Source organism: Seriola lalandi, unplaced genomic scaffold (genome assembly GCF_002814215.2).
Source record: "Seriola lalandi dorsalis isolate HSWRI2012SDOR001 ecotype SW California unplaced genomic scaffold, Sedor1 jcf7180002054364, whole genome shotgun sequence".
In the NCBI taxonomy this organism is placed as follows: Eukaryota; Metazoa; Chordata; class Actinopteri; order Carangiformes; family Carangidae; genus Seriola; species Seriola lalandi.
Genome location: NW_019524917.1, coordinates 114,785 through 140,837, shown reverse-complemented (window position 1 = coordinate 140,837; position 26,053 = coordinate 114,785). Strand labels below are relative to the sequence as shown.

The following is a 26,053-nucleotide window of genomic DNA, read 5'->3' as shown; positions in this document are numbered from 1 at the left end:
AAAAAAAAAAAAACAGTGCCTTCGAGAAAGTGTCAGCAGGTGATGTGACTCACACAAACAACTGCATGCATGAAAAACCAGCAGGAGATGAATGACAGTTGGTTTGTGATGAGTGGAGCTGGTTCACACAGCACGAGATTCACCCATTCATTCACGCTCACACACAGTTACGGTGGTTACACACACCGGGCACCAACACAAGCAGCACACACTCGGATGTGCAGACACACATACCACTGTCGGGTTCATGGAGCAAGGTGAGAAAGTGTGAGATTTGCCAACCTATAGGAGACTGAGTAATTGAAGAGTTTGATTCCGAGCGCAACATTTTGCTCCCGTGGTGATGAACTAGAAGAAATGATATCATGTTCAGCAGGAGGAAGGTTAGAAGAAAGCAGAAACAAGCACATAAAGCTTTTGCACTGGACGCGGTCACAGAGAGGAAGTTTTCATACTGATACACATGTTGGTGCAGTTTTTTTTGTTTTTTTTACTATATCTATTTTTTTATTTTTTTTTGAGTTCAGGAGGTGTTGAGTTCAGATAGCAAGAACAGACTTTAACAATAAAGCAAATAACCGTAGACATGATTCCAAAATAAAGCTAATTTAACAAAGAGAAAAGACAAGACAGTCACGGTGGTTACTTCTACTTATATTTAACCTGAGGATTAGACTCTTAAGCTCCAAAACCTTTGATGGATCAGAAACCGAGAAAACACTAATCCTTTTACGGTCACTTATTCTGAATTAATATACTTAGAAATGAAACAAAGTGATGACACTAATAATATTACACACCATTTTGGTGTATGAATCAATGAATGTCACTGTTTTTCACTGGATTTTCACTGTGTGTTTGTTAAAAGATTCATAAAATAATATTTATAATAATAATAATAATAATAATCTTTATCAACCGTAACTATGCATACAGTGTTGGTACAAAAATGTTTTTGTAAATCAAAAATTGGACAGTCAAAATTAGATTCATGGAGACCTCAGTTTCCTAAAGAGATAAAAAATAGATTAATCACTCAAAAAGCAATATTCTTGTCGATTTATACTCCCTTAAAGGCCAAACCATTTGATCACACACTGACAAAGAAAACATAAATGAACACAGTGTTTTCACGCAGTGCCTCACTGTGACTTCTTGTGGTGAACTTTTGAACTCACCTCGACAGGGGTCGTTCTTCACCAGGAACTCATCCAGAGCCATCCAGCCTCCGCCCACCCGCACCATCACAGTGCTACGTAAAATGCGCACCAGACGAAGCTGCTGAGAGTCTCCGAACTATACGGCGGGGGAGGGAAGAGAGAAAAGGGGACGTGTGAACAACACTCTCCTCACTGCAGGCTAGAAGCTGTGCAACACTGGAAACCAGAGTGGTGTGGAGGATCAAATTTATTCCGATTGATTGATTCATCACTGTGTTTTGTTGAATCAACTTTAATCAGGAGTATTTCATTTAAAGTTTCAAAAATGATGCATCCATCAAAGATGCTTTAAGTCCACTTCTGATTTCCTTTCCATGTTTACACAAACAGGAATTTTGACACAACATCAATTTTCAGTTTTCATTCTCAAAGACACAAATTACACAAAGGTCAGTCCAACTGGTTTCCTTTATTAGCGTGTGCCGGTGTATGTTACTCAAATGTATCATTCTAAAATTTCTAAACTATGTGAGTTCATTAATACTAAATGAGTTAATGCTAAAATATATATATTTTGTATTTTCTCATACTACCAAAAAAAAGTACAAGAATCTAATGTCGAGCCTGACTAGTTTATTGTTGGGTCAATATTATTAGCTAGATTTGGCTCATGTAAAATATTGTGCTGTATATCGGTATATATGGATATATTTTAGCCAATAAGAAACAAAATAACACAATAAAATACAGAAAAAAGACTACTAGTTACTTGGAAACAGCACTCATCATCAGATAATTGACTAATATTTCACTATCACATAGTGTAATATAAATAGAATCAATGTTGATAACAGTCAGGCTCCACATTGATATCTGTACAATGTTATTACTCGAGTGATTTCTGCTCGCATATATTTTCAGGATGTAATGTCTGACTTTATCGTCTAGCTACAGTTTGCTGCCGTTACTGCAGGTTGAGCTGTGAAAAAAACATTAACTGAAGGCACATTATTACACCACCAGGAGGCACTGTTGTATAATAATCTGCCTTCACCTTTCCAACCACACATACCAAACGTTCAGTACATTGAGCATGTCATGGATGTGAATGGTTCAAGCTTCATGGGGTGGACACGAGACAGACGTCAGCCAGTTGGATATGACCATGAGCATTAGCACAAAAACAAAAGAATTCACACAATCACAGCCGCATGCTTTCCGTCAAAAAAAACAAAAAACAAACACAATCTCACACCATGATCGGATGGACAAACAGCAATCTCCTGCAATCCAGCACTTTGTTGCACTTTCTACAACTACGACTCAAATACTCAGGATGCATTGACACTGATGCAGATCCAATGCAGCTAGCTCCGATGACACACTGAGAACATCATGAGGAATGGTTCAAATCATTTCTGTCTAATCCACCACAGTGTGACACGTAGACATGACCAAACACTGATGACCCTCCGCTAAATTGCCTATTATATCATGGTATCTCTTAAACTGGCAACAAAATCTTGCACTTGTATGATTATCAGAATGATTTAATGCCACTGGTGATTTAAGTGATCAAATACATTAAAGGTGAGGATGATCTGGAGGAAAAAAGAGGCACAAGAAACATCTTAAGAATAACCATTTACCAGAATACAGCTTTCCAAAACCGCAACGTGTAGGTGGGGGGTAAGATTTTGATTTTCCCTGTTTGCTATTGTCTCATCGCCGATTAAGGAGTCATGTAAGCAGTGAACCAGACCAAACTGTCAAAAGATATATTTCAATTCAATGTAGTGTGACACAGCAATACAAACTAGTTCACAAACCACCACTGATGCCCCTATCCCCTCTCACTGACATCATTAATCCAACAAGCTTCAGAAAGCATGTGACACAATAAACCCGCATCAGTCGTGAGTTTTACATTACAACATGCAGTTTGTCAAGACAAAATATTAACTCAGCAGGTAAAATGAAAAGTAAAGTGTTCATTAAAATCATCAAGGCTGCCCAGCTATGAAAACAAATTAATAAACAGTGTCAGTTACATAAAAGTGTGTCAGCCAATGTTGAGGTAAAATCATTCCCATGGTACTGAAGCGCCAGAGGCAAGCACACAGAAAGCATTATTTCCCAAAAATGCCCAGCAGATGAAATTATGCCCGTGGACCAATAATAAAAAAATATGGGCTGAAATGGTACTGGCACGCTAATACTGTATTCTCTGAAACTCAAAAGCAGATATATAAACATATGCTACAATGCTTTTCACCTGGATTCTTCTTTTGCAACAAAACAAAAATGTATGTTAAAAATTTCTATAATCACAAAAAAACAAAACAAAAGAAAAACAAAAAAAAACTTAAAACACAGAGGTGCCTTTAATGATTCTTTAGTTAGTCATTTTAAATAAAACTTCATGTTCAGATTATATTCAGCAACCATAAATTGTTAGATCTACAGCCAGTGTTCCATGTGGATTAAATCAGATGGCCACAGATCTTTATTTCTACTTCTGAGTTCCAGTCTGTAAACATCAGCCAGGAATCTGGGCAGAGAGTGTTAATTGGACAACAAACATGGTAAATGAAAGAAGGCGTAAGGCACAGAACAGAAAGAGAAAAACACAAGAGGACATTCATATGTACCTGGTTTCCAAGGTAGAACTGGTGATGCGAGGAACAATAAAAACATGGAAAGGTTAGTTTTTATTGGCACATTTTTCAGCATACTCATCACTTACCTTCACAAAGATCTCCCCGTGAAAATAAGAAACTTTAGTTTCTAAAACATTTCATGATCATGGCAAAGTGATAGTGTGCATTTGAAGAAAAAAATGAAGGATTTCCAGCAGGTGAAAATCTCTCTTACCCGGTATTTGTTGGCACCAATTTGCTCCACTTGGAATCGTTTTGGACATTTGCATTTTGCCACTTGACGTGTGACCTACAAACAGAGAAATGATTTTATTGAACCCTGATTCTAAAAACCTGAGAATTATTTGGAAATTGAGGGCACGAGAGTTCGTATTACCTCATCTTCAATTTTGTCTGCGTCTGTTAGTGGTTTGTAAGCGTCTTTGTTGGGATGAAGAGCTGCCACAAACTCATAGTAGTCAATGTAGCCGTCCCCGTCTCTGTCAAAGATGTCTGCCACGGCGCTCATCTCCAGACGACTGGTGGGGAATTCTGTTGAGGAGAACATTAAGTGTTAAAAATAAAAAAAATAAGACATTCTGCCGGCAGGGGTGCACGCTGTTCAGTTCATATGCCGGACACTTACTGGAGGAGAGAATGCCCTCTATGAACTCCTGTCGGGTCACCTTGCCGTCTTGATCTTTGTCGATGCGGCGGAAGAAGTCCATGACACGAGACTTCTTATGGTTCATCCAGCGCATGTAGCGCTTCCGCCACACATCAAAGTCAAAGTTGGCAAATTCCTTCAACTGCACATAAAAAAATATGATGACGTAAACAACCAGAACAGCACAAATTTGCAGAATAAGTGTGCGTGCGATAACACTGAGAGCAGGTCTGAGGGCTCCATTACCTCCTCCAGCCTGTCCAGGGCATCATTGAGTTTCCTCCTTCTGTCCAAGGCCAGCAGCCACACGTGCTGCCACTTAGTGACCAGCAGGTTGACCCGGGGGTTCTTGGTTTCAATGGGAGGTTGTGTTGCTGACGCATACATCGTTTGTGTGGGAGAACGTTTTCCTGCAATTGAAAGACAAAAGCCTTCATGGTGAGTTGTGTTCTCTCCGTATAATCAGGAGGAATAGATTAGCAATGACATCATTCCAGGTGATAAAGCAGGAAATGAAAAGGATGTCGCGTCACCCTGCAGTGACTCAACACTTGGCCAGATGGCTCAGGTCACGCTCTATGAGGGGTATTTGTGGGATACATACTTCCTGCTCTTCCTTTGTCGAGCACAGGGATCTGAGACTGGATTTGGGGCTCCATAGCAGCCTTCCTTTTGTGTGTCTTGGTGATTTTGTCAACATCTGGTTGCTTCCTGGTCATTTCCTCCATGAATGCCTGCAGGGAACAGCAACAATAACACCTCCAGCTTCCATCATGTACTCCGAAGGTAGTCAACTACTTTAATCACAGCTAGCCAGGGGACCATCTTGGCAATAACAGAAATAGTAAGAGAGCAATTTGCTCCTCAAAACTCCAAATAAACAACAGTTTAAATGACCCAAAAGCAGTTCTACTTTACCTGATGTTCTGCTATGAGGCCTTTGACCTCTTCGATCTCCTGCGGCAGCGCCTCCTTGTCCTTATCGTTGAGGTTGGTCTCAGCCCACTGCAGCCAGGTCAGCAGATTCTCCAGCAGCTCCTGAGTGGCCAACAGCTCAGTGAGGGCCGTGGCCAGTCGCTGCTGGTGCTGCCGGGCCCAAGCCTGCACCTGTAACAGCAACATTACACACATTACTGCATGCTAAACACGGAACACATACTGCATCACATGTGTGGAAATGTTATGCTAAAGCTACATCAGGCAACTATCCCCACCTCCACTGTACATGGTATTGTAGCTTGAGGCATCCAAACGGTGTAATTGTGCCCGGTAATACCTGTGTGTGTGTGTCTGTGTGTGTGTCTGTGTGTGTGTGTGTGTGTGTGTGTGTGTGTGTGACAGAGAGGAAAGGCATGTATGCAGACAGGCTGCTGTGAGCTGACCTCTTCGAACCGGGCTTTAATGATGGTGTTCCAGTGTTTGATGGTTGTGATGGAGTCTGGATGGCAGATGCTCAGAATGGCCTCCCCCATACTGGTTGCCTTATTTAGAGCCACTCGCTTTTCCTCCAGTTTCTTCATGAACTCCTTAAAAATAGCAAATGGCAAAGAATTTAGATTTGCAGTTGGATGATCGTCAGCAAACATAAAAATGGACACATTGCTCATAAAGGTTGTTTAAACACCAGAGTGAAGCAGAGCTATTTCAATCAGATGAAATCATAGTTAAGAAAAATATTCCTGCGTTGTTGGCATGGATGATGGCATGGCATCTGCTTGAGGACAACTGGGGCCTTAACAGGTCACTAAAGCAGAAGACGCCAGCATGTTTCATTTCTTTACCGAAATAACCGAAACTGTCAAAGTAAAAATGCAAATATAAACTTAAAGTTTCGCTCAAGATAAAAGAATATAAATGTTTGCACTGCTTGCCTTGTGCTGTTCGATAAGCGCCCGCAGAGCCTCCTCATCGTCAGGCAGGCTGCCATGGAAACGCAAACTCTGCTCTGCCTCAGCCAGCCACTCCAGCAGGATATGAACAGTAGAGTGAAACTCCTCAGCCTGTAGTAAAAAAAAAAAAAAACACAGTTCATGTCAGACTCGTAGACTCAGTTTACCTTCTATCAAACAACTGTCGGGGCTCTGCAGTACCTGACACAGGGCCTGCTCCAGCCGCGCCTGCTTGGACACCGACAGGTTGCACACCGTCTCCCAGCGAGTGCTCAGCTCCTGCATCTGGACTTTGACCCAGGACGAGTCATCGTGACTGCTGTCGATCAGCTCCCTGGCTGAACGTTTGAGGGCCTGAACGCTTACTGTCCTCTTTCCCAACTCCTTCTGGAAAACCTGCAGAGGACATGACACAGTCAGACAACGTGAGTCCAGCCATAACATACTGAAACGGGACATCAAAAGTTATCCAGCTGCTTTGAAAAAGCAAAGAACAGAATGACCTCTGTTGCTGATGCAGCACGGTTATTATTAATAATAACACTGGAAATGAGCAAACATAACAGCAGGTTTTCCACACACCCTTGCTGGACAGAACAGGCACTCTCAGTGGAAAGGTACTACAATGCCTACAAGCCCTGTTGTTGTTTAAATTTATAGTCCAACCCTGGTGTGGTTTATGTGTCCTCTGTCTTCTATTGTGGTAAGAAACAGTAATGAATAAACCTCAGCGATGAAAGGAAAAGGCAGTGTTAATGCAGCAATGAAAACTTTTATTCTGGTTTTCGACACTGGGTTTTCAATGGTGCAACACTAAAAGAGCAGTGATCAACCAGCAGATCATCACATGTGGGACAGTCTGTGTCGCTGGTGTCTTACCTTGTGGTTGTCTATCAGGTTGAGAACCAGGTCTATGTCTCCATGTACGGGCTGGTCCTCAGCCATCTGAGGTTCCACTCTGTACAGCCAGTCAATAAGAGCCTGGAGAGCATCTGTAAACTGGCCGGAGAACAGCAGGGCCTCCTCCAGCTTGTTTTGTCTAGAGGACAGTACAAATCGTACACAGTGAATGAAGAGGTGTTTTAGAAACACTGCAAATAGTCTGACTTGTAGTTGGTGGGATAAAAATAGGGCAACAAACGTGGGAAGATGTATCCGTACCTTTCTATCGACTTGCCACAGACAGTGTCCCACTTGTCCCTCAGTTCACTCAGCATGTCGTCCAGCTTCTGATTATCGTCCTGAAGGGAGGTCTTGTCTTTCAGGGACCGTCCTGTCCGGGCGGTGGTGTCGTACACTGAGTGTTTGCTGCCCAGAGCTTTCTGGAACTCCTGTATATGAAAAATAAAAAGTAATTCCTCCATTCAATAAAGTAATTCTACTGTATTTAGAAAACGAAAGAGCTGTTCAGAGTTGTATATAGGGGGATTTCGGATGGGACTTTGGTTGCGCACGGTTACAGGGAACCTTCTCAAGGGATTTTCTTCTTACTACTGTTGGTATGTCAGACAGTATCCTAATCTGTGTGTGTTTTGTGATTAAGAAGACACTATTCAGCGAGGGGAAACAAAAAAAGGGGGTCAAAACTCAAGAGCCACTGCTCCACAGAGATTAAAAGTATCCAAAAGCAAGGTCACCCCTGATACATTTGGTCCATCCTGGGATTATGACAGGATTAGCACGATCTCCCCGTATAACACTGCAGAGAAAACAAAAGGGACTGGGCGGCCTATAACACAAGCAAATGCACGACTAATGCGTTCAGTAGATACTGTAATTCCTATAAATATCTTTTATTGCTGGAATTATCTACTTCCATGATTCTGGCTCGCACAAAATGGTTCGGATGCTGACGTTGTTTCTGTTAACTCAATGAAACTCAGCTGTAGATGCTGTCAAAGCTCCATGGCTATTTGAACTTTCATTCTTTTCCCATTAAACAGCGATAAAACGATGCTCAGTCACCTTGTGCTGCGCCAGCTGCGTCTTGATTTTGTCCGGATCGTTGGCAATTTCCACCTCCGAGTCCAGAGCCTTCTCAGATTCGTCCAACCACTCCATCAGTTTATTCCAAGTTTCATGGAACTAATGAAGGATAGAGAAACAAACACAGTGTAAAGCATTTTGAAAAAAAAAGGAAAAAGAGAAGGTATGATTTCACTTGATTTATCGCAGAGTCCTGTTTAATGTTCACATGATTAGGTTTTCAGGCCCAAGGAACGAAAGAGGCCCACGCTAATGAAAACGCTATAACAAGCTGCAGGCGGAATATGGAACAAGCTTTATATACTATTTCCAGAGCTTTCCAGTGATAATAAAAAAGTCCAAACATGAACATGAAACATTGCCTATTTCAAACCAAGAATAAACATGAGCAGAGCAGTACCTGTTTGGCCCTCTTCCTGGTGTCATCCAGCAGCCGACCGCGCTCGACAGATCTCTGCACCAGCTTCTCCCAGCGGCCTTGCACGCTGAGCAGCAGGTTCTTGATCAGGACCACATCCTGTTTCTGGCTGAAGTACTTCAAGTGCGTTCCTGTTTTGTCCAGTTCGATGATGTGCTCTCTGTGGGAGTTCACCTCTGTCACGAACATCTGCACAAATGCGCACAGCAGCGGCACGGCGCAGCAGAGAGGAGAGAGGTTAAGGTCGGGTGTAAAGAGGAGGTCGTGTAATTCATATGATTAATGTGTTAATGAGCTTTGTACTGAAAAAAAAAAAAAAAGCAGATGGAGTTATTGAGTCATTGATGGCAAGGCAGAAGGGTGAATTAGCAAACATAAACTGCTATTTCTATATGTGATACTGATATTTATAATCTTTCACCGGCTAAAGAAATTACGCACTATCGCGGCAGCTGAATAAAAGCAAAGTTGGACGAATACGCTTCGACTTGGCACAGATAAACCTATCATAGCACGAACATTTAAAAAGAAATGTCTCGTCATCAGCGTTTCATTTCGCTTCGCAGACTGCGTAATCCTCCTCTCCGTGCAAACATTACCTTATGCTCATCAATCTGAAACATGATGGTCTCCAGAATGAGGGAAGCGGGGGAAACCATGTTGAGCGTCTGCTCTGCTTGGGTCAGCCAGTTGATGAAGTCCTGCAGAGAGTTGTGGAAATCCGTGGCCAGTGTCAAGGCCTCTTCTAGTTTCACCTGCAGACACAAACACATCATCAGGGCCTCTTGTATAGTAATGGAAATAATTCTGTTATATTTTCTCGCTCGCTATTATAATCACACTATTCCATGCTGAAAACAAACCATCTGGTTGCTACAACATTTGATGAAGAGGGGGGGGACTAAACAATTATGTTTCAATTGTGCCAAACCTGGTCTCTATTGAAACAGAGGAAGTTAGCATCTCTGGAGAGGCTGATGGCGAAGCAGTAATGGAGTGATGAGCTTTTAATTGAATGAGAGAAACATCCACAGCGTCTCCTCTGCGGAAAAACATCCGTTTGCTACAGCCGAGGCCGCTGGCGCAGGCTCATCGCATGACAGTAACTGCCGTGTTAATGACATTACAAACATGATGAGAGCTACGAGCATTAATATGTTTGCCTCATATGTTGTGGGTCACGTTGAGAGTCCTGCTAAATATGGAATTGTAGTTTAAGTCCCAACATATTTTATCATTTGAAGACTCTGTGTGCGACACACCACACCGGAGGAGTGTCACACTGCTTGCTGAGAGTTTGGCCAGCAGCTGCAACTCTGTGCAGCTCTAAGATTTACCAGACTTTACATTCCCTGGGAACAGGACCAAAGTAAATAGGAAGCAAAAGCAAAATGTTACAGTAAACGCTCAGGCAGCCAGAATGAGGAGCTCCTTATCTGGAGTGAGAGCGGGAAGGCAGAGATGATTTATCTTTTTGTCATGAAGTGTTGATGTTTATTTATTGTAGCAACAAAAGTGAGAACCTGTTGTTCTAATGGTGTAACATATAAATACGATAAGCACAATACAGTGAGTGATGTCTTTATTTTGGCTCAGGGGTAATTTTAGCTCTACTATTTATTTAATGCACTTGTCAGCTCTTCACTATGGCAACAAATGAGACAAGACCACTGTTGTTCCATGCTGACTCAGACAGCAACTTGCCCGCTGTGATCTACAGTGTGACCACATCCTGTGTGTGTCCTTGCCAGCACTCTGTCCTTACACCATTCATTATCGGCACTGGGATTAGAGGCTTTCAGCTACAGAGTCATGGCTCAAGTGTATGTCAGCGATCTCTCGCCGGGGCCTAAATCTCAAGTTGTGAATCATTAAGCTAAGAGCAGCGAGAGCACATCCAGCGACTCCATACCTTCCTTTCAGCGACCTTGCCCTGCACTGCTTCCCATTTCTCCTTCAGGTTGGCGAGGTCCTGCTCCGTGTTGCTGTCGGGACCCTCGGGCGCCAACATGAGCAGCTGCTGACCCTTGTTCAACAGCTCCCGATACAGCTCCTCCTTCGCCTCCAAGGCAGAACACAACTCCTGCAAGAAAACGCGCACACACACAATGACATGAAGAGGGAGACGCTCTCGTCACACAGACTAAGTTACAGTTAAAGATAGCTCTACTTTTTACTTTTTGGTTTTGTACAGCGATCAAAGTGTATGTAATGAATTTGTCTGCGGTTCGTCCAAATCCATTCCAAAAATGGTGAAAGAATGAACACAGTGAGGCACACAGACTCTCAGAGGCATGTTCCCACAGACAATTAAACTGTATAATGTTACTAATTTGATAAAAGTTATTGCTTTCAAGTAATCCCTCTGTTTTTGGTTGAATGAAATGACAGTGCTGGTGCTTCTTTGCTGTGAAAGTGTCTTGAGCTTCTCCATTAGAGAGAGGGAAAACAAAGAAGGAAAACATTCCTAAATTCATTATAGTCAGACAAGCCCGAATCAATTCGAAACACTTTAAAAGCTTTTTTGTCATCTCCTGCGAGGGGGGGGTGCAAGTAGTGTATTTTGCAGTGTCATTTAATTTTCACACTTCAGATAAAACACAGAAAAGACACAGTCGTCTCCTTACAAGCCCCACCATCTGTATGCGGCCTTTCATATTGTTAAACACATACCAGATGGGCGTTAAGCTGCTCCCGGGCCGTGTCTGGTAAGCCTCCCACAGCCTTTGATGCCAACAGCTGACGTTCTGTGTCTTTCAGCCATTGCTGCATATCTTCTATCTCACCATGGAAACCTTGGGCCTACAACACAATACAACCTGAGTCAGGACAAAAGGTGTCTCACACACACGCATTGTTAGCAACCTATGTCTCAGAGAGCAGGATGTCAGAGTTATTAATTCCATCGATTCATTCAGCTACCGAAAAAACTGTCTGCAGTGTTCAGCAGTAAAATTCAAATAAAAAACATAAACGTAATTAATTAAAGCTTTGATTAAAAATCACAAACTTTTTTTTTTCATTAGATGTTAAAACTGTTTCAATTGAATTGAAATGAAATGTTCTTAATTGTGTTTTTATCACTTTTTTTCTGATAAATACTCTCATCAATGAAAACACTCATAGATTATGAACTTTTGAAACATTTTTTGAATCCATGGGATATTTCTGTTCCTCATATCCCCCCGTCACATCACAGCAGCCCCCTAAATGTCAAAGTTATGAATAAAAACTCCACAGGATGCAGAAGGAATGAGGAGGGGAAGAGATAGGAGTCACTCATCCAGAAAGAACTGAACATATTTGTTCCCCTGGGGGAAAGGATTCACTAACAGCTTATTAAACAATAAATTATGATAAATGAGGTCAGTGCTTATGAACTTTTTTTTTTTTTATACCTGAACCAGAGCGCTCTCAAGTTGTTGCTTCCTCTGGTCCGTCTTCTCCTGGATGGCTTTCCACCGCTGGTTGAGGTTCTCCAGTTTGGTCTGCAGACTAGAGGCTTCCTCACCAGCGCTGGACTCCACCAGATCATTACCGGCTTTGTTAACAGTCTCAACTGTTGCTTTATGAGCCAACACGTCAATCTTGAGAACCTATGGAGGTACAAGAAACAACAAGATGTTGGGAGGATGGATCTGAGGCGCAAAGGACTAAATAAAATCTGTGTGGATGTGAGTAGACGAGAGGAGGTTTGTCGTACATGGTGCTTGGCGAGCTCTATCTCGATGGCTTTCGGGTCTCCTCCAGCCTTCCTCTGCTCGTTCAGCAGCTCCTCGGTGTGGCTCATCCAGGCCAGCAGCTCGTCTAGTGCATGTTGGAACTGGCCCAGAGCCAGAAGGCCTCCCTCCAGTTTGTGCTGGATTAATGACGGATTAAACCATTAGATATTCCAGCGTGTGAAAGCGCTTGACATGCATACAACACAGCCTTCCACAGCCTTTTGAGCCACTGTTGAGCCTGGCTTCGAATATTTTATGAAACTGCAGAATATATTACAAGTAACAAAAAGATTTTATTACACAGTATTTAAATAGCATCAAACTGAAATGAACAGTCAGTTTGAAATTATTTCTTTCCCGGTGCGTGTTTCCCTTTTCTAACCTGTCGGCTGATGATCTTCTCATCCAGGTTGTCCCAGAGCATCTTGAGCTCAGACATTGGCTCCTGAATTGCGGAGCGATCGGCCTCTTCCGTCACCTTCTTCAGCAGGAGGCCCGCCTGGTGGTTCAGGCGCTCCATCTCGATCTGCAGCTGGTACGCCTCTCCTTTGAACTCCTGACAAAACCAGCACATATGCAGTTACACCCAATCAGTCAACAGAGGTATAAAGTCACACAGACAATACCAGCTTTGCCTTTTCAGCACTAGACTTGTATGATTGTACATCAAAGCGAATGTGACTACTTTATGTTATTTTAAGGGAGCCTTTGTACCTGTACAAACTATGGCATGTCATGAATCAAGCACTCAACATAAACACAGATGGTAAATGACACGGCTCCTGTAACAGTGAATACTGCAGTAAAGTTAAAGACGTGATTTAATTAGCTGGAGCAGAAGTGAATCATCATATTCTCAGTCTGCTGTTGCATCTTTATACAGAAATACAAGACTGTACCTTGAGTTCTACAATCTGCTGCTTGACAGTTTCCAGGTCTGTGCCTACAGGTGACATTGAATCCAGTTTGCTGTCCAGAATATCCACCCAGTCAAACATTCCCTGCGTACGAGGTGGGAAACCATTGTTACTGAGAGAAAACAAAGCTTAGAGCACAGAGGGGTCATGTTTCACACTCGGTGTCATGTAATACAGTAAATCTATATGGTTGACAAATGAGGAAACAAACATGATAAAAATGAGAATTAAAAAACAAGCCCTGAACATAAATACCATGTTAAAAAAGTGTGAATGTGATCTTTTAAAGCAGCTGTGTGGAGGATTCCTTTCTCACCATGAAAATATCTTAGAATAACTTTATGAGGTTAAATGTGAGCCAGATCTAAAAAAGCACTGTAGTCAGTGTTTATTGTTTCAAAATTAATCGGTCTCCAATAAAACGCTGCATCACTTCAATCAACTGCAATAGTAAAAAAAACACTGTAATCTGTGGTTTCATCTGAAGGCCTTAAAAACTAACAGATTCACTTTCAAATGCTAAAGTATGTCTCTGTGAACATGAACCTGTATATTTTCCTACTGTTTATATAATAAAAACAAGTAAAAAAAAATAACTTTTTTTTTTTTTTAAAGTCGAGGTTAAGTTTTGGAAGAGCTTCACAAAAGTTACCAAAAACCCATAAAGTGTTTTTATTGTGTTGCCCTTGAAAATCCTTGAAGCAGCGATCAAAGTACCTGCAGGCCGTCTTGAAACTGCACAGCAGCCTGCATGGCTTCTTCCAGTCTCTCTACTCTCTCCTTCCAAGTCTTATTGAGATTCTCCCACGCTGAATTCACCTGGAAAAATGACACGAGTGTCACCACAAGCCACATGCAGGCAAAGAAATATACAGTGTCTGCATGGGACAAAGTATCAGCAAGTGAAGAAGAAACAAAATCTCTTTGCAAAGATAGTTTTTACCTCATCGATACTCTTCTTTATCACAGGTTTATCAGGCTCCCCGCAGGCAGTCATAAGCTCCGCCCCCTGGTTTTGAACCACATCTAGCTCTTCCTGCAGCCCGTCAATCTCCTCCTTAAATCCCTGTGGAAATAAAATGCAGTATTTAAGACAAAGAAATGCTCCCTCTTTCTAAATTATGCATTGGGTTTATTCAGTCATTTCATTTGGGGGATCCGTCTACCTCCACAAACTCCTGCTGCTGTTTGACGACTGACGGATCGACTCCCGGCTCCTCCAGCTCCCTCAGCAGGTCCTGGCTGTCTTTGATGGTGACGATGAGAGCGCAGTGGTCGCACCAGAACTTGTCTGCCAGGTCCATCACATCCAGCAGCTTCGCCTCCCTCTCCTCCAGCAAGGCCTGGATGTCATTCCACAGGAACACCATCTGGTCCAGTTTGTCTTGTACGGCTTGTGGGATAAGCATGAGTGACAATTACAGTGAATACAAAATAAATTCAACACACATCACGCACATTCACATTGACGGTTTTCATGGGAAAATATTTGGTATATTATATTGGTGTCTATTATATCTCGTGATTATTTCTTGTGCCTGAAAAAAGATTGGCATTCCCATAAAAGCTACACCTGGAGGGAAGCTTACGCAAGCCAGTGCATGAAAAAAAACTGAATCCAAACTAAATTTAAGATGTTGAGCCAAGACCTTGAAGCTTTGTCTAGTAATTCTGTTTATGTACCCCTGATATTTTGGTATTGTTGACCTTTTATTATGCAATTTTTTCTTATTTTCTTTAATTATCCCAATGCACTGTTATAGTTAAACTGCCAAAAAAACTTTTAACCTTTTTGTTGGAGTATTACATAAAAAAATAATTGCTTTATTATATAAAAAAATGGACTGCTAAAAAGAAGTGGAACAACATAATGTCAAACAAACAAGACAATATGATATATACCATACCTTTAGCAGATATGTCCTTGTCTGCCCCCTCAGACCGTGCAATCATCTCCTCGCCTCGCTGGCGCAGCGTTTCATATGAAGGCTGCAGTTTCTCCAGATCAACAGAGACGGCCTTATTTTCAGTGATCTGCTCTCTGATCTTGTCCACCTCCACTGAGATGGACGGAGGCTGACGCAGGCGCTCAGCGATCCGTTCCAGCGATTCCAGCATGGGGTCAATTTTATCATGGAACTGGTGGAGAGCGTTTGAAAGGAAACACCTCGGTTTGTACTTAGACTTCATACAGCAATAACACTGAAGAAAGCTGGGAGAGCTGCTACAGAAAGACACTGTATTTATAATGAGAGACAAGCCTATAAAGCCGGTATGTCTCCTTATTTATTTATTTTTTTAAATCAACAAAACAATTAATCATGGGGAATTTAAATTAAATAATAATAAAAATAATAATTTGCTGCAGCCCAACATTATCATGATTTATAAAGTTTATTATTATTATTTATTTATTATTATATTATTATTATTATTATTATTATTATTATTATTATTATTATTATCTATTTTCAAGAATATCAAATAGTTAATCATATTAAAAAAAATTGTATTTTAATTGCATTTTATCAACATTTAAATGGAATTCCTTCAACATGTAATCATGGATGGACAGGACCCATGACAACATTGTCATATACATTAAAGGTAAAGTAAAACAAAACATTTCCTTAGAAACACCGAACAAACGACAACTGCTTCTGACCTGGGTGGATTTGGAGATGGCCTCGTCCAGAGTGGCCGCCCTCTGTTTGACATCAGCTTTCAGTTGGGAGTAAAGTTGGTCAGAAGTTGTGTACTTCTCTCTGATGGGCACTCCCTCCACTGGGCTCAGTTCGAGTAACTGTGGCCCGGTCTTATTCATCTTGTCGATGTGGGGCTTGTGCTCGGCAATCAGCTCTCTCATTTGCTGGAAAGGATGTGGCATATTCAGATTAGTTTTTCCCTCATTTCAATAAAGGTGTTGTACTGAACATCTGCTCCTTGTCGGCTTCTTACCCTGAGTTCCTCTTGCTGCTGCCTGAGTGTTTCGTACTCGATGGCGGGTGGGGGCAGCTGGCTGAAGCTGCTCATGGTTTCCTGAAGCCACGGCCACATCTCCTCGTACGTCTCCCAGAACTGACTGGCCAGAGAGTGGGCTCGCTCAAGCTGCAGACAGCGCTCTGAGTTCAGCTGACTCACGACCCCGTACTTCTCCAAGAGAGTCTGGGTCTTGGCCTGATTGAAAACCAAGAAGATCTTTTAATTTATGTGCACATTCCTAATGGATAACCGCCTACTTCAAATTCAAAATAAACTCTCTTCACCTTGAAGATTTCTTTCTCCTCCGGGTTTTTGCTGTTCATGATGGCCTTTCCTGTTTTCAAAATCTCATCCACAGCATCTTTGTGCCTCATGATGTCCATGGAGAAAATCTGGAAAACCAGTAGAGTGAGTTTAGCTTGACGTTACAAAACAAACCGCTGTGTTTGCTGTACTTTGTTGAGATGTAGGCCTGTGTCTATCCATACACACACACACACACACACACACACACACACAGTATGACGGGCTAACCTTCTGTGCTTGGAGCTGAGCTGTGTTTTGGTCTTGCTCCAGCCTGATCTCGCCCATCGACAGTAACTTCCTCTCAGCTTCAGTCAGCCATGAGAGTTCACTATCTGCAGCCTGTTCGAACTGGAAACAGACAAAAAAAAAATCTGTCTCTGATGTTTTCCATTGAAGAATTAGAAGATACGGTAAAAAAAAAAAAAAAAAAAACTCTTTTACCTAAAGTACAGATGGAAGACAGCTTTAATTAAAAAAAGAGATTTGGTTTACCTGCTGTGACTTGAGGATGTCGGCGTTGATCTGGTCGACCTGCTGGGTGACGGTGTCACAGACGGCTCTGTACCGCTCATTGTCCTCAGTCACCAGCTTGTCCAGACCCTCACGAGTGTGCCACGGGATCAGATCCAGGAGAGAACCGCTCAACTCATTCATCTTGTCCATCACAGGTTTTTGGTCTTTGGTCTCCTTCAGTAAGGCCTTGAAAACAGAAAACACCGGTTTAAGACACAGATGTATGTTTTTTTCATATTGTGTGTTAGAGGAATTTCATGTTAGGGATTACATTTGGTATCTATTTCTTAAAGAGAAAATACAAAAAAAACCTTATAGAAAGACTGACCTTCTGCCTGCTCTGTGCATGAATGAGCTGCTCGCCCACCGGCTCCTGACCATCGAAAGCATTGATCTCAGCCTCTGTTTTCTCCAGCCAGGAGCTCAGGTCCTCATGAGTATGTTGTAGCTTGGAAGAGAGGCTCAAAACACGCTCCAGTGTCTTCAAGACGTTGTCACTCATAGAGTTGATCTCAGCATATTTGGCTTTTATACCATCCAGTTTGCCTTGGATAATAACCACCTCATCACCTGTGAATAGGAAGTAAATTGTTCTGTATTAATTTAAGGACTTTTGTATTTTTGCATCGTATCATCTAACTCTCGGAAAGACAGCTAATAAGTGTATTTCTCAAAATGGCAAACCATTTCTTTAAATAATGCAGCAGGGATAATGCCAGTGCTTTCTGAAAATTACATTTTAACTAATTTTTTCAACGACTTTGCTGCTGTTGAGCTGCTTCCTGAATAACCTCATGATGGGTATTACAGAGACAGAATTGTTTTCTGAGATCCAGCTGTGTGAACTGTGATAGGAGAGCCACAAAGTCAGACATGCCTGTTGTTTGCTTCAGTAGCTCCATCCCATTAGAGATGGCTTGGTCAACATTCTTCTTCCTCAAATCAATATCACTTTGTAGAGCCTGAAAACGAAAAAAAAAAAACGACTGTAGAAAGGTATTGAGAGTGACAGAAACGTTCCAATGTAAATAATGTATGACACACAGATCAATAAAATTAAATGAAACATGATTGATGCAACTTAAATGAAAGGACAACTTAATGCTTGGCCTGAGGAGGATTGTATACCCGTTGATCTGCCAGCTGCTTTTCAAGAACATCTAATTTGTAGTCCTCCACGGACACTTCACCCAGCCTGGTGTGCACCTCGTTGAGCCAGTTCATCAGAGCCACTTCATCCTCTCCAAACAGCTGGGCGTTTGCCAGAGCTTGCTGCAGCATCTCAGCTTTCCTCCTGCATCGCTCCTGGAGCTCTATGTATCTGGCCTGGGTGGCGTCCAGTTTAGACTGAACAAACTCCTTCTCGTCCACTGAGCTCACGGCTTTGAGCATCTGACCCAGACTGACGGCATGTAACAGGTCTTTACTGTGATTCATAATCTCCTCCTCTAAGGCCTGACCGTATGGGATGGGGAAACAAAACCAAGGAAATGTGACACAAACAGAAAACAAACAAATAAAGAAAAAAAATATGAAACAGAAATTTAATGAAGAACTGAATGGGAAATAATGATGAGCACAAACTTAAAGTTACAAGCAAAATGAACAAAACTGAATCCAGCCTAGCAGGACCGACACATGGTAATGGAGTAAAATGCTGTGTATTACCTTATGCTGAGAGATCTGATCTTCCAGTTTAGACGTCTCAGTGCCGATTGGCTCTGAGTTGGCCAGGTGCTTCTCTGTGGCGGAGAGCCATTCGCTCAGGGGCTCCAGAGTCTCATGGAACTGCTGAGTGACCACTAAGATGCTCTCTAGTTGTTTGTGCCTGAAATATAATGATAGCAACAGCAATGGATTAGGAACAAAGTACAGGCTTCTCATTTATATGCACACACTAACAGGCAAGTTCATTTCTGCCAAACTTATCAATGAATATCTGCTATTGGCTTTTGTTGCAAGTGTGCAACATTTACTGTTAATTTATTGATACCACTCTCATGTCTGAACAATAAAGCTACCTTAGGTAGCTTAGCTTAGCACATAGTCTGTAAAAAGACAAACACAGCTAGCCTGGCTCTGTGCGAACATAACAAAGTACCTCTAAAGATGATTAATTAACATGTTTGTGTGTCATGTGTTTAATTAGTACAAAAACTGTCTGCGTTAAGCTAAGCTAACTGACTGTTAGCTGTAGCTTCATAGCTTCATACTGTATTTACTGTACAAACGTGAGAGTGGTGTCAATTGTCTCATCTAATTCTTGGCAGGAAAGACAAAAAAAAGGTGCATTTCCTAAAATGTTGAACTATTCCTTTAAGCTTCAGTAGGAGAAAAGTAAAGTTAAATTTAAGCATTTGACAGAATAAGAAGGTTTAATTACTTTCACAACCAAATCTAGGCAAAAACACAAATTCAAATCTTAGGAAAATAGGTTTGTTAACATTGCAGGTGTTTATACAGACCTGTTTTCAGCCTTCTTGAGCAGAGCGTCCCACCTCTGCCCCAGGCATTCGATCTCTTTTGCAACCTTCTCCTTATCCACAGACTCTGCCAGTTCTGCGACCTTCCCTCCCTCTTTTTTTATCAGCTCCACTGTCGGCTTTCGGTCATCCAGCAGTCTCTGTAAAAGCTGTCAGAGGAAAACAAAGGAGGAGAGTTATTGGGCGCCTTTAACATGCTCTGACTGCGAGCATTGCGTGGCGGTGAAAAACAGTAAATCTAACAGGCACAAATTAAGTGTCCATTAAAGTAAAAGCTTTGTGTTCCACACTCTTGTTTAACAATGGATGTCAATTAAATAAGATGAATGTGAAAGTCATAATGTTTTGTTGGTTTTGCAGAGTTGAAATAGAGAGGTAAATATAGAGCTGGTGTGTTCTGAGTGTGTGTTTATGTGTTTGTACCATGTGATACTGTCTTACTTTCTGCTCTTGTATCTGTGCCTTGACCACTTTGAACTCTGCAGAGGGAGGCTTTTGATTGGCCATGAGCTCCTCTGTGTCGGTCAACCAGCTGAGCAGGGACTCCAGAGCATCCTGGAACCTCCCACAATGCAACAGGGCTTCGTGAAGCTGGGCTGAACGTTCAGCAATCTGCAGACCACATGGTAAATACAGACGTCACCTGTTTCACTTAAGCAGTAAAGCGGTAACTCATCAAAGGAGGACACTATAACAAATAGCAAGAATGAATGACAATATGTCTTTGTATTTTCACGAATGACTACTAGTCAAAAGCAAACATCAGCCAGTCAGACCGGTAGTATATAACAAATAACCTTTTTATTGAGCGTATTCCACTTTGTGTTGACACCCTCCAGGTCATCCTCAAGCTTCTTGATGCTGGTGCCTTTGGTGGCATTTTGGATCAGGCCCTGACCGAGGGAGTTGATGTCTTGAAGCTGCGTCTGCAACGGATCAATGTCGTCTTTCTGGAAGGCCTAAAGACAAATGGAACAAATCACAATAAATATTTTATAAGTGCTCAGACTACAATGTCATCAGTCTTATTTAGGGGTTCATTAAACTGACTTTATTACTGCTCCAACTGTTCAAAGACCAATGATTTCAATGATGCATTACTGGGTTTATTGCCTTTTTCAGAACGAGACAAAATTAAGTATCATTCTGAACAATTCCTTTTTAAATGTGATTTTAATTTCAATATTGCTCTGTCATGATTCTGTCCTGCAAAAATCATTTGTCCAGCTGAGCTTTAGACAAATACTTTCTCAAAAATATCAGAACAGGCAACAAAATGAAATGAACAAAAATAAATAACACTGGATGATCTAGATCTAGACTTTATGGAAAGTAGCTATGTGGAGAGTCATTTAAACCTTTTAGTGGGTTTTCAAGCAAAATATTATGAAAAAAATCCTGAACATGGTATTGGCTGATTTTCTTTGTTTTATGTCTTACAAGATATTTGAAGAAATCACCTTATGTTCCTTCAACTTGTGACTGGCCTTTTTTTCACTATTTTAAATTATAAAGAGTTCAAAAAAGTTCAAAATGATGCCAGGGAGTTCTCCCACTTCCTGAAACACAATTGCCACGCCATCACCTCAGGTTGGGTGTGAAAATCCAGCTGACATAAACAACTCTCTAACCAGTCAGCAGCTTTCTAAAAGGGCAGAGCATGGCTAAAAGTTAAAGCACAGCTGTGCACAATCACGCAGACAGCCTTCCAGTCTGAACTGGTAAGCAAAACCTAATTCACCCATCATGTAATCAGATATGTATGAAAAACACCAAGCCAGGAAACACTCATCTAAAGAGGCGTGTTATCTAGTGAAACCTGCTGGACCAACTAATGAGCGAAACTCGGAAATGAAGGAAGTGGCTATTTTTGGGCACCTGTGAGGAGAAATAACCCATAGGGTCCATTTCAGGACACGCGGCGATGGCATTCAGTAAAGCCTCTATCTCGTGCTCTCCTGTGTGCTGGAATGCCTGTAAACTTTTAGGCAGACAGGCCTCCACCGACTGCAGAAACTCCTCCAGCTCCTCCATGTTGTACTTGGACGCTCCTTGTTGCACAGTACATGGTTTTGTTTGGTGGCGGCTCTCTATGGGTAGAGTTACAGAGTTTCCGTACGTCTCAGGCTCCGTCACCACCACACTAACCAACTCACAGTCATCCTGACGTGACACATCCTCTAACAGCTCAGCAGTGGACAGCTCGTCATAGTCTGTTAACGTCCTGGAGCGCCATCCAGAGCTGTCGTTTTGAGTCCTGGAGGCTGAGCCTGAGGAGGACCTCCCTGTGGAGTGTTTGTATTCTCCATTGCTCAGGGTATCCCTTTCACTGAGTCCACCCATACCAGATTCTACCTTTCGGGGCTCCTGGACCAAGCTACTGCTGTGGTAAAGAGAGCGGTTGTCCCTCGCAGGGGTGAAAGGAAACTCCTCCTGCCCTGAGCTGAGCGATCGCAGAGTTTTCAGGTCCCCGGACATATGCATCGCCTCTGAGGACGACAGGCTCCTTGTACCGTGACCTGCTCTTTTGTGGGATCGATGAGCGTGTCGCTCCCGCTCCACAGTAGGACTGTACAGACCTGAGTCCTCTTCAGATGTCAGTGAGCTGGTCATACTCTGTCCTCTCCTGTCGTTTATCAACCCAGGCCTCTCCACGCTCCCAGAGCACAAGGTTCCGCTGCGGCTGGCATACTCGCCCAGATTAGTGGGGGCAAAGGTCCGCCATGACCTTCGATGATGAGGATGGTCCTTTTTCTCTCCTCCCTGGAGCCGTGACTTAGGCACCACCGCATCAGTCGCCCTGATTATGTTCCCATTGAGTTTAAGTCCATCAAAGACCACACGCTCATCCAGCAGGGCAGGCTTTCTGCTTCTGAGCTCAAATGAACTAGAAGCAGAGATAACTCCATTTCCACACAGGCTGCTGAGGTCTAACGTGCGGTGTGTGTAAGGTAGGGTGCCTGTGAAGTGCCGGGAAGAAAGGCTGCCTTTAGAGCCCGAGTCTATCTGCTCATTGAGCCGCACGGTGTCATAAATGGATCTCTGGGGCACATAGCAGTCATCAATGTTCAGGTCCTCCTCCTCCCCCTTCCCCACACAGGAAGGGTTTTGTCTGAGGCAATCTGGTCTGCTCAGCGGTTTACCCATGCTAAAACAATTGTCACCACTCACTACACAAAAAAAGATTAAGGATGTAGTTAAAATCCTTTGAGGTATATGTTGCTCTAGTGCATATGGAGTCATTCACAAAGGAGCACAATGTGACCAACTGACATGGCAAGCAACTGTGTGCAAAATAATGAATTTTCTCCTCTTTTACATGTTAACAAATTAAAGGTTTCCACTTGTTTTTCAAAATAAAATATACAATTACTTGTGGAGATTTAAATATTGACAAAAATTCAGCTAAATGTTAAAAATAAAGTCTTATGAAATACAAACATGTCAAACAATATTAAAAAAAATCCGGTATAGCAGCTTCATAGTCCATATAAGGAATGAAAATCCAGTCTTTCAATACAGTCACCTATCCTAAAAATATTCCTCTAGGCTCTTCTCCGTGCATTGCCAAAACTTAATCACTAGTCCTTTGGTCCAAAGTGCTTCTTTTTCCCTGAAATCCCTGCAGCATCCATGTGAGCTGAAGGAAAATCTTCAGTGCAAAGTGAAAAATATCCACAGACAAATCCAGCAGGCTCTACCAAAAAACTGTGGGCTGTTCTGAGGAGAGCTGGTACTCTTGGATAAACAAAAAAGCCTGCCCTTTCTCTCTCATCGCTCCACTCGCAATGACAGACACCCTCCTGGCAGAGGGTTTCATGCCCCGCCCCCGCTCATTATTCAGACAACATCTGCCACAACTCCATTTGTGCTCAGAGCCGCTCCGGCACATGTTGATTGGTGGACACATGACCCTTTTTTTTTTTTTTTTTTTTTTTTCTCTCCTTTCTAATTCCCCCTTATGTCTGAATGGTCCATATGACTTCACTTCTAAGCCATCTTCTGCATCCTGACACAATCACTTACGTTTCTTCTTCTTCTTTTTCTTTTAGTGACTGAGGGATCGGGGAGAGGAAGCCATACGCACCAGCTTTTTTTACTTCACAGAAAAAGAAAAAAAAAAAAAAAACCTAGACCAGCAGGCAGCAGCAGTTCCCACTCTGATGACATCACACTATGCTGAAATAGATACACATTTTTCCTTTTTTCCCTCTTTGCCCTCTTTTTTTTCTCTTGTGGACAGTTGCTGTGGACCCTGCAGATATTCTTAATTACTGTGGAATGCTGAGGGGGGCACAGGTCCCAGGTAATTTAACACCGATGTCTCTGCCAAGTGCATGAAGGGGCTTTTTATGTCCAGTGACCGGGGTAGGAGAGAAAAGGAGGATAGAGGAGATAATAAAAGGAATTTATTTTTGTTTCCTGGATTGTCTCTGCCACAGTAGCTCGGCAAGGAGCTGAACAATCCCAACTTCTTTGTCCAATTCTGCACGCATGAGAAGAGACGGAAAGAGGACGCTGGCAGAGATAAATAAGCAGTTAAAGATCTGGTGGGATTTTAAAGAAGGATGTTCAGCCACTGAAACCTGCATACTTTATAAATATTCCGGCTTTTAGGGTGAATGAATACAAATAATTCTCCTAGTCATTTTCTTGGCTGCTGCGGGTCCCATTGTCAACACTGTTCCAAATATCTTTGTGAAGTTCACATAAAGTCTTTTTAGGCAAAAGTTGCAGAGAACAAAGGTTGAAGAGAGGACACATTTTTCTGTCAAAAGAAAAAAAAACTGAATAAAGATTTTTCAACAGCAACACTCAGCCTCTTCAAATAATCAGGCACAGAGGAGGTACTACAACAGTGCAGTGGCAACTAGGAGCCAAATCGGAGACAGACAGAGGGAGAAACATGTGCTCTTCATGTGGAAGATAACAGAGAATTATCAAATCACCAGTGATAAATCAAAATTACTTTAAATTATTCTCTGTGTAAACCTGACTGTGCTGAGCTGTCACTTTTGATAAAATGAAATGGATTGAAGAGTTTCTTGGATTATTAAGTGAATTGATTTCTCTTTCCTAAAAGACTAGATTGAAAGATTAGGGCTGCAATTAATGATTATCTTTATTATCGTTTATTGTCCAATCATTTAATGTTGTAAATAGTCTGAAAATAGTGAAAAAATGTCCATCACATTCTCAGAGCCCCAGCTGATGTATTTAAATAGTTTGTTACCAAACCAACAGTCCAGAAACAAAAGATATTCAGTTTACCATCACAGGCCATTAAGGGAACCAGCAAACCAACTTTTGCAAAGCTAAAACCACCAACAACTTTGGGCATTTTTGCTTAAACAAAAAACAAAAGCAACAAATAAATTTTAAAATTTGTTGCAGATTAATTCAATCAACGAGATAACAGTTGTGAGCGATCCAGTTGTGATCCAGTAAACCAAGCAGCCTGACACAACATTCAACTTCTAATGAATAGGTTTTCATGTCATTGTCACAAATGTGTTGTGGGAGCGTAAAGGAGATTGTTTTCAAACTGGTCCTCTGACATTTAGGTTCAGCTGATCACTGCTTTAACAGTGGAGATTTAGTTCTGCACTGGAAACAAAGACTAGAAACCTTTGATGAATAGAAAACCCAACATAACTGCCTTACAGCAATACAATGTGCACTCTATCTGTATAGAAAGTGGCCCATAGAGGTTTCACGTTTCACTCTGAGGAGAGCGTATCATCACTATGTGGCAGTGAGTAAGCAACACTACGTGGTCCATGTGACACTTTTTTACCATCAATTTCAATGAACTGGTTCAGCAACAGTATGATTCAGGAGGTAGAAATTCCTTTTCAAACTGAAAGACACACTGATGTAATGTCTGAGCAGTGAGCAAAGACACCCACGCCAACCCCCAGTAGTGTTGAGTCACCAGAGCTGCACTTTAAGGTACACTTAAAGATATACGTACATACACCAGGACTTCCTCAGACAAGCTTCCACAAATCTCATGTGGAAAAACGAGAGTAAACACATGAAGTCAGGCATGTCTCTTTCAAAACTTGACCTAAAATGGTAACAGCACATGAAAGAGGTGAATCCAAGCGCTGTCTTTCTCTGTTTATTTCTTTCCCACCAGCTGCCAATAAAGCCCACTTACTTACACCCACAGTCTGATCCAGAGAATATAAAACATATTATAAGAAAATCATTTAATGTTTTCATGCTGCATCTAAATAAAGAAACAATTCAAGTTTAGCTAAGTATTGGTATGGTTGCGCACAAAGGGGATTTTCCAGCAGCAGCTGAGGCTGTGTATGCCCTCTCAACCCAGACTGGTGACAGCACAAAGGGGGGGGGGGGGGGGG

General features: G+C 42.0%; 1 protein-coding gene across 3 annotated transcripts in view; it reads right to left on the bottom strand.

The window, feature by feature from the left end:
* dst (dystonin) overlaps nucleotides 1-26,053 on the bottom strand; it is a 100,770-nt gene that overhangs the window by 4,110 nt on the left and 70,607 nt on the right. For 2 of the 3 annotated variants that reach the window (XM_087174570.1, XM_087174568.1), the window contains 40 exons: nucleotides 20,480-20,641; nucleotides 20,124-20,294; nucleotides 19,665-19,831; nucleotides 18,868-19,027; nucleotides 18,328-18,654; nucleotides 18,077-18,161; nucleotides 17,528-17,769; nucleotides 17,179-17,385; nucleotides 16,915-17,034; nucleotides 16,665-16,772; nucleotides 16,357-16,575; nucleotides 16,064-16,267; nucleotides 15,306-15,537; nucleotides 14,565-14,791; nucleotides 14,342-14,464; nucleotides 14,116-14,217; nucleotides 13,381-13,482; nucleotides 12,864-13,037; nucleotides 12,463-12,618; nucleotides 12,158-12,355; nucleotides 11,433-11,561; nucleotides 10,672-10,842; nucleotides 9,359-9,514; nucleotides 8,742-8,948; nucleotides 8,321-8,440; nucleotides 7,517-7,686; nucleotides 7,235-7,394; nucleotides 6,557-6,751; nucleotides 6,338-6,466; nucleotides 5,849-5,992; nucleotides 5,385-5,573; nucleotides 5,071-5,200; nucleotides 4,713-4,876; nucleotides 4,446-4,608; nucleotides 4,197-4,351; nucleotides 4,035-4,109; nucleotides 3,812-3,829; nucleotides 2,810-2,926; nucleotides 1,179-1,296; nucleotides 235-348 (listed from right to left, as the gene is read on the bottom strand). In XM_087174570.1, coding sequence (XP_087030696.1) covers nucleotides 235-348; nucleotides 1,179-1,296; nucleotides 2,810-2,926; nucleotides 3,812-3,829; nucleotides 4,035-4,109; nucleotides 4,197-4,351; nucleotides 4,446-4,608; nucleotides 4,713-4,876; nucleotides 5,071-5,200; nucleotides 5,385-5,573; nucleotides 5,849-5,992; nucleotides 6,338-6,466; nucleotides 6,557-6,751; nucleotides 7,235-7,394; nucleotides 7,517-7,686; nucleotides 8,321-8,440; nucleotides 8,742-8,948; nucleotides 9,359-9,514; nucleotides 10,672-10,842; nucleotides 11,433-11,561; nucleotides 12,158-12,355; nucleotides 12,463-12,618; nucleotides 12,864-13,037; nucleotides 13,381-13,482; nucleotides 14,116-14,217; nucleotides 14,342-14,464; nucleotides 14,565-14,791; nucleotides 15,306-15,537; nucleotides 16,064-16,267; nucleotides 16,357-16,575; nucleotides 16,665-16,772; nucleotides 16,915-17,034; nucleotides 17,179-17,385; nucleotides 17,528-17,769; nucleotides 18,077-18,161; nucleotides 18,328-18,654; nucleotides 18,868-19,027; nucleotides 19,665-19,831; nucleotides 20,124-20,294; nucleotides 20,480-20,641 — 6,310 coding nt within the window. The remainder of the gene's footprint in view (nucleotides 1-234; nucleotides 349-1,178; nucleotides 1,297-2,809; nucleotides 2,927-3,811; nucleotides 3,830-4,034; nucleotides 4,110-4,196; nucleotides 4,352-4,445; nucleotides 4,609-4,712; nucleotides 4,877-5,070; nucleotides 5,201-5,384; nucleotides 5,574-5,848; nucleotides 5,993-6,337; nucleotides 6,467-6,556; nucleotides 6,752-7,234; nucleotides 7,395-7,516; nucleotides 7,687-8,320; nucleotides 8,441-8,741; nucleotides 8,949-9,358; nucleotides 9,515-10,671; nucleotides 10,843-11,432; nucleotides 11,562-12,157; nucleotides 12,356-12,462; nucleotides 12,619-12,863; nucleotides 13,038-13,380; nucleotides 13,483-14,115; nucleotides 14,218-14,341; nucleotides 14,465-14,564; nucleotides 14,792-15,305; nucleotides 15,538-16,063; nucleotides 16,268-16,356; nucleotides 16,576-16,664; nucleotides 16,773-16,914; nucleotides 17,035-17,178; nucleotides 17,386-17,527; nucleotides 17,770-18,076; nucleotides 18,162-18,327; nucleotides 18,655-18,867; nucleotides 19,028-19,664; nucleotides 19,832-20,123; nucleotides 20,295-20,479; nucleotides 20,642-26,053) is intronic. The other variant, XM_087174569.1, reaches the window with a different exon arrangement.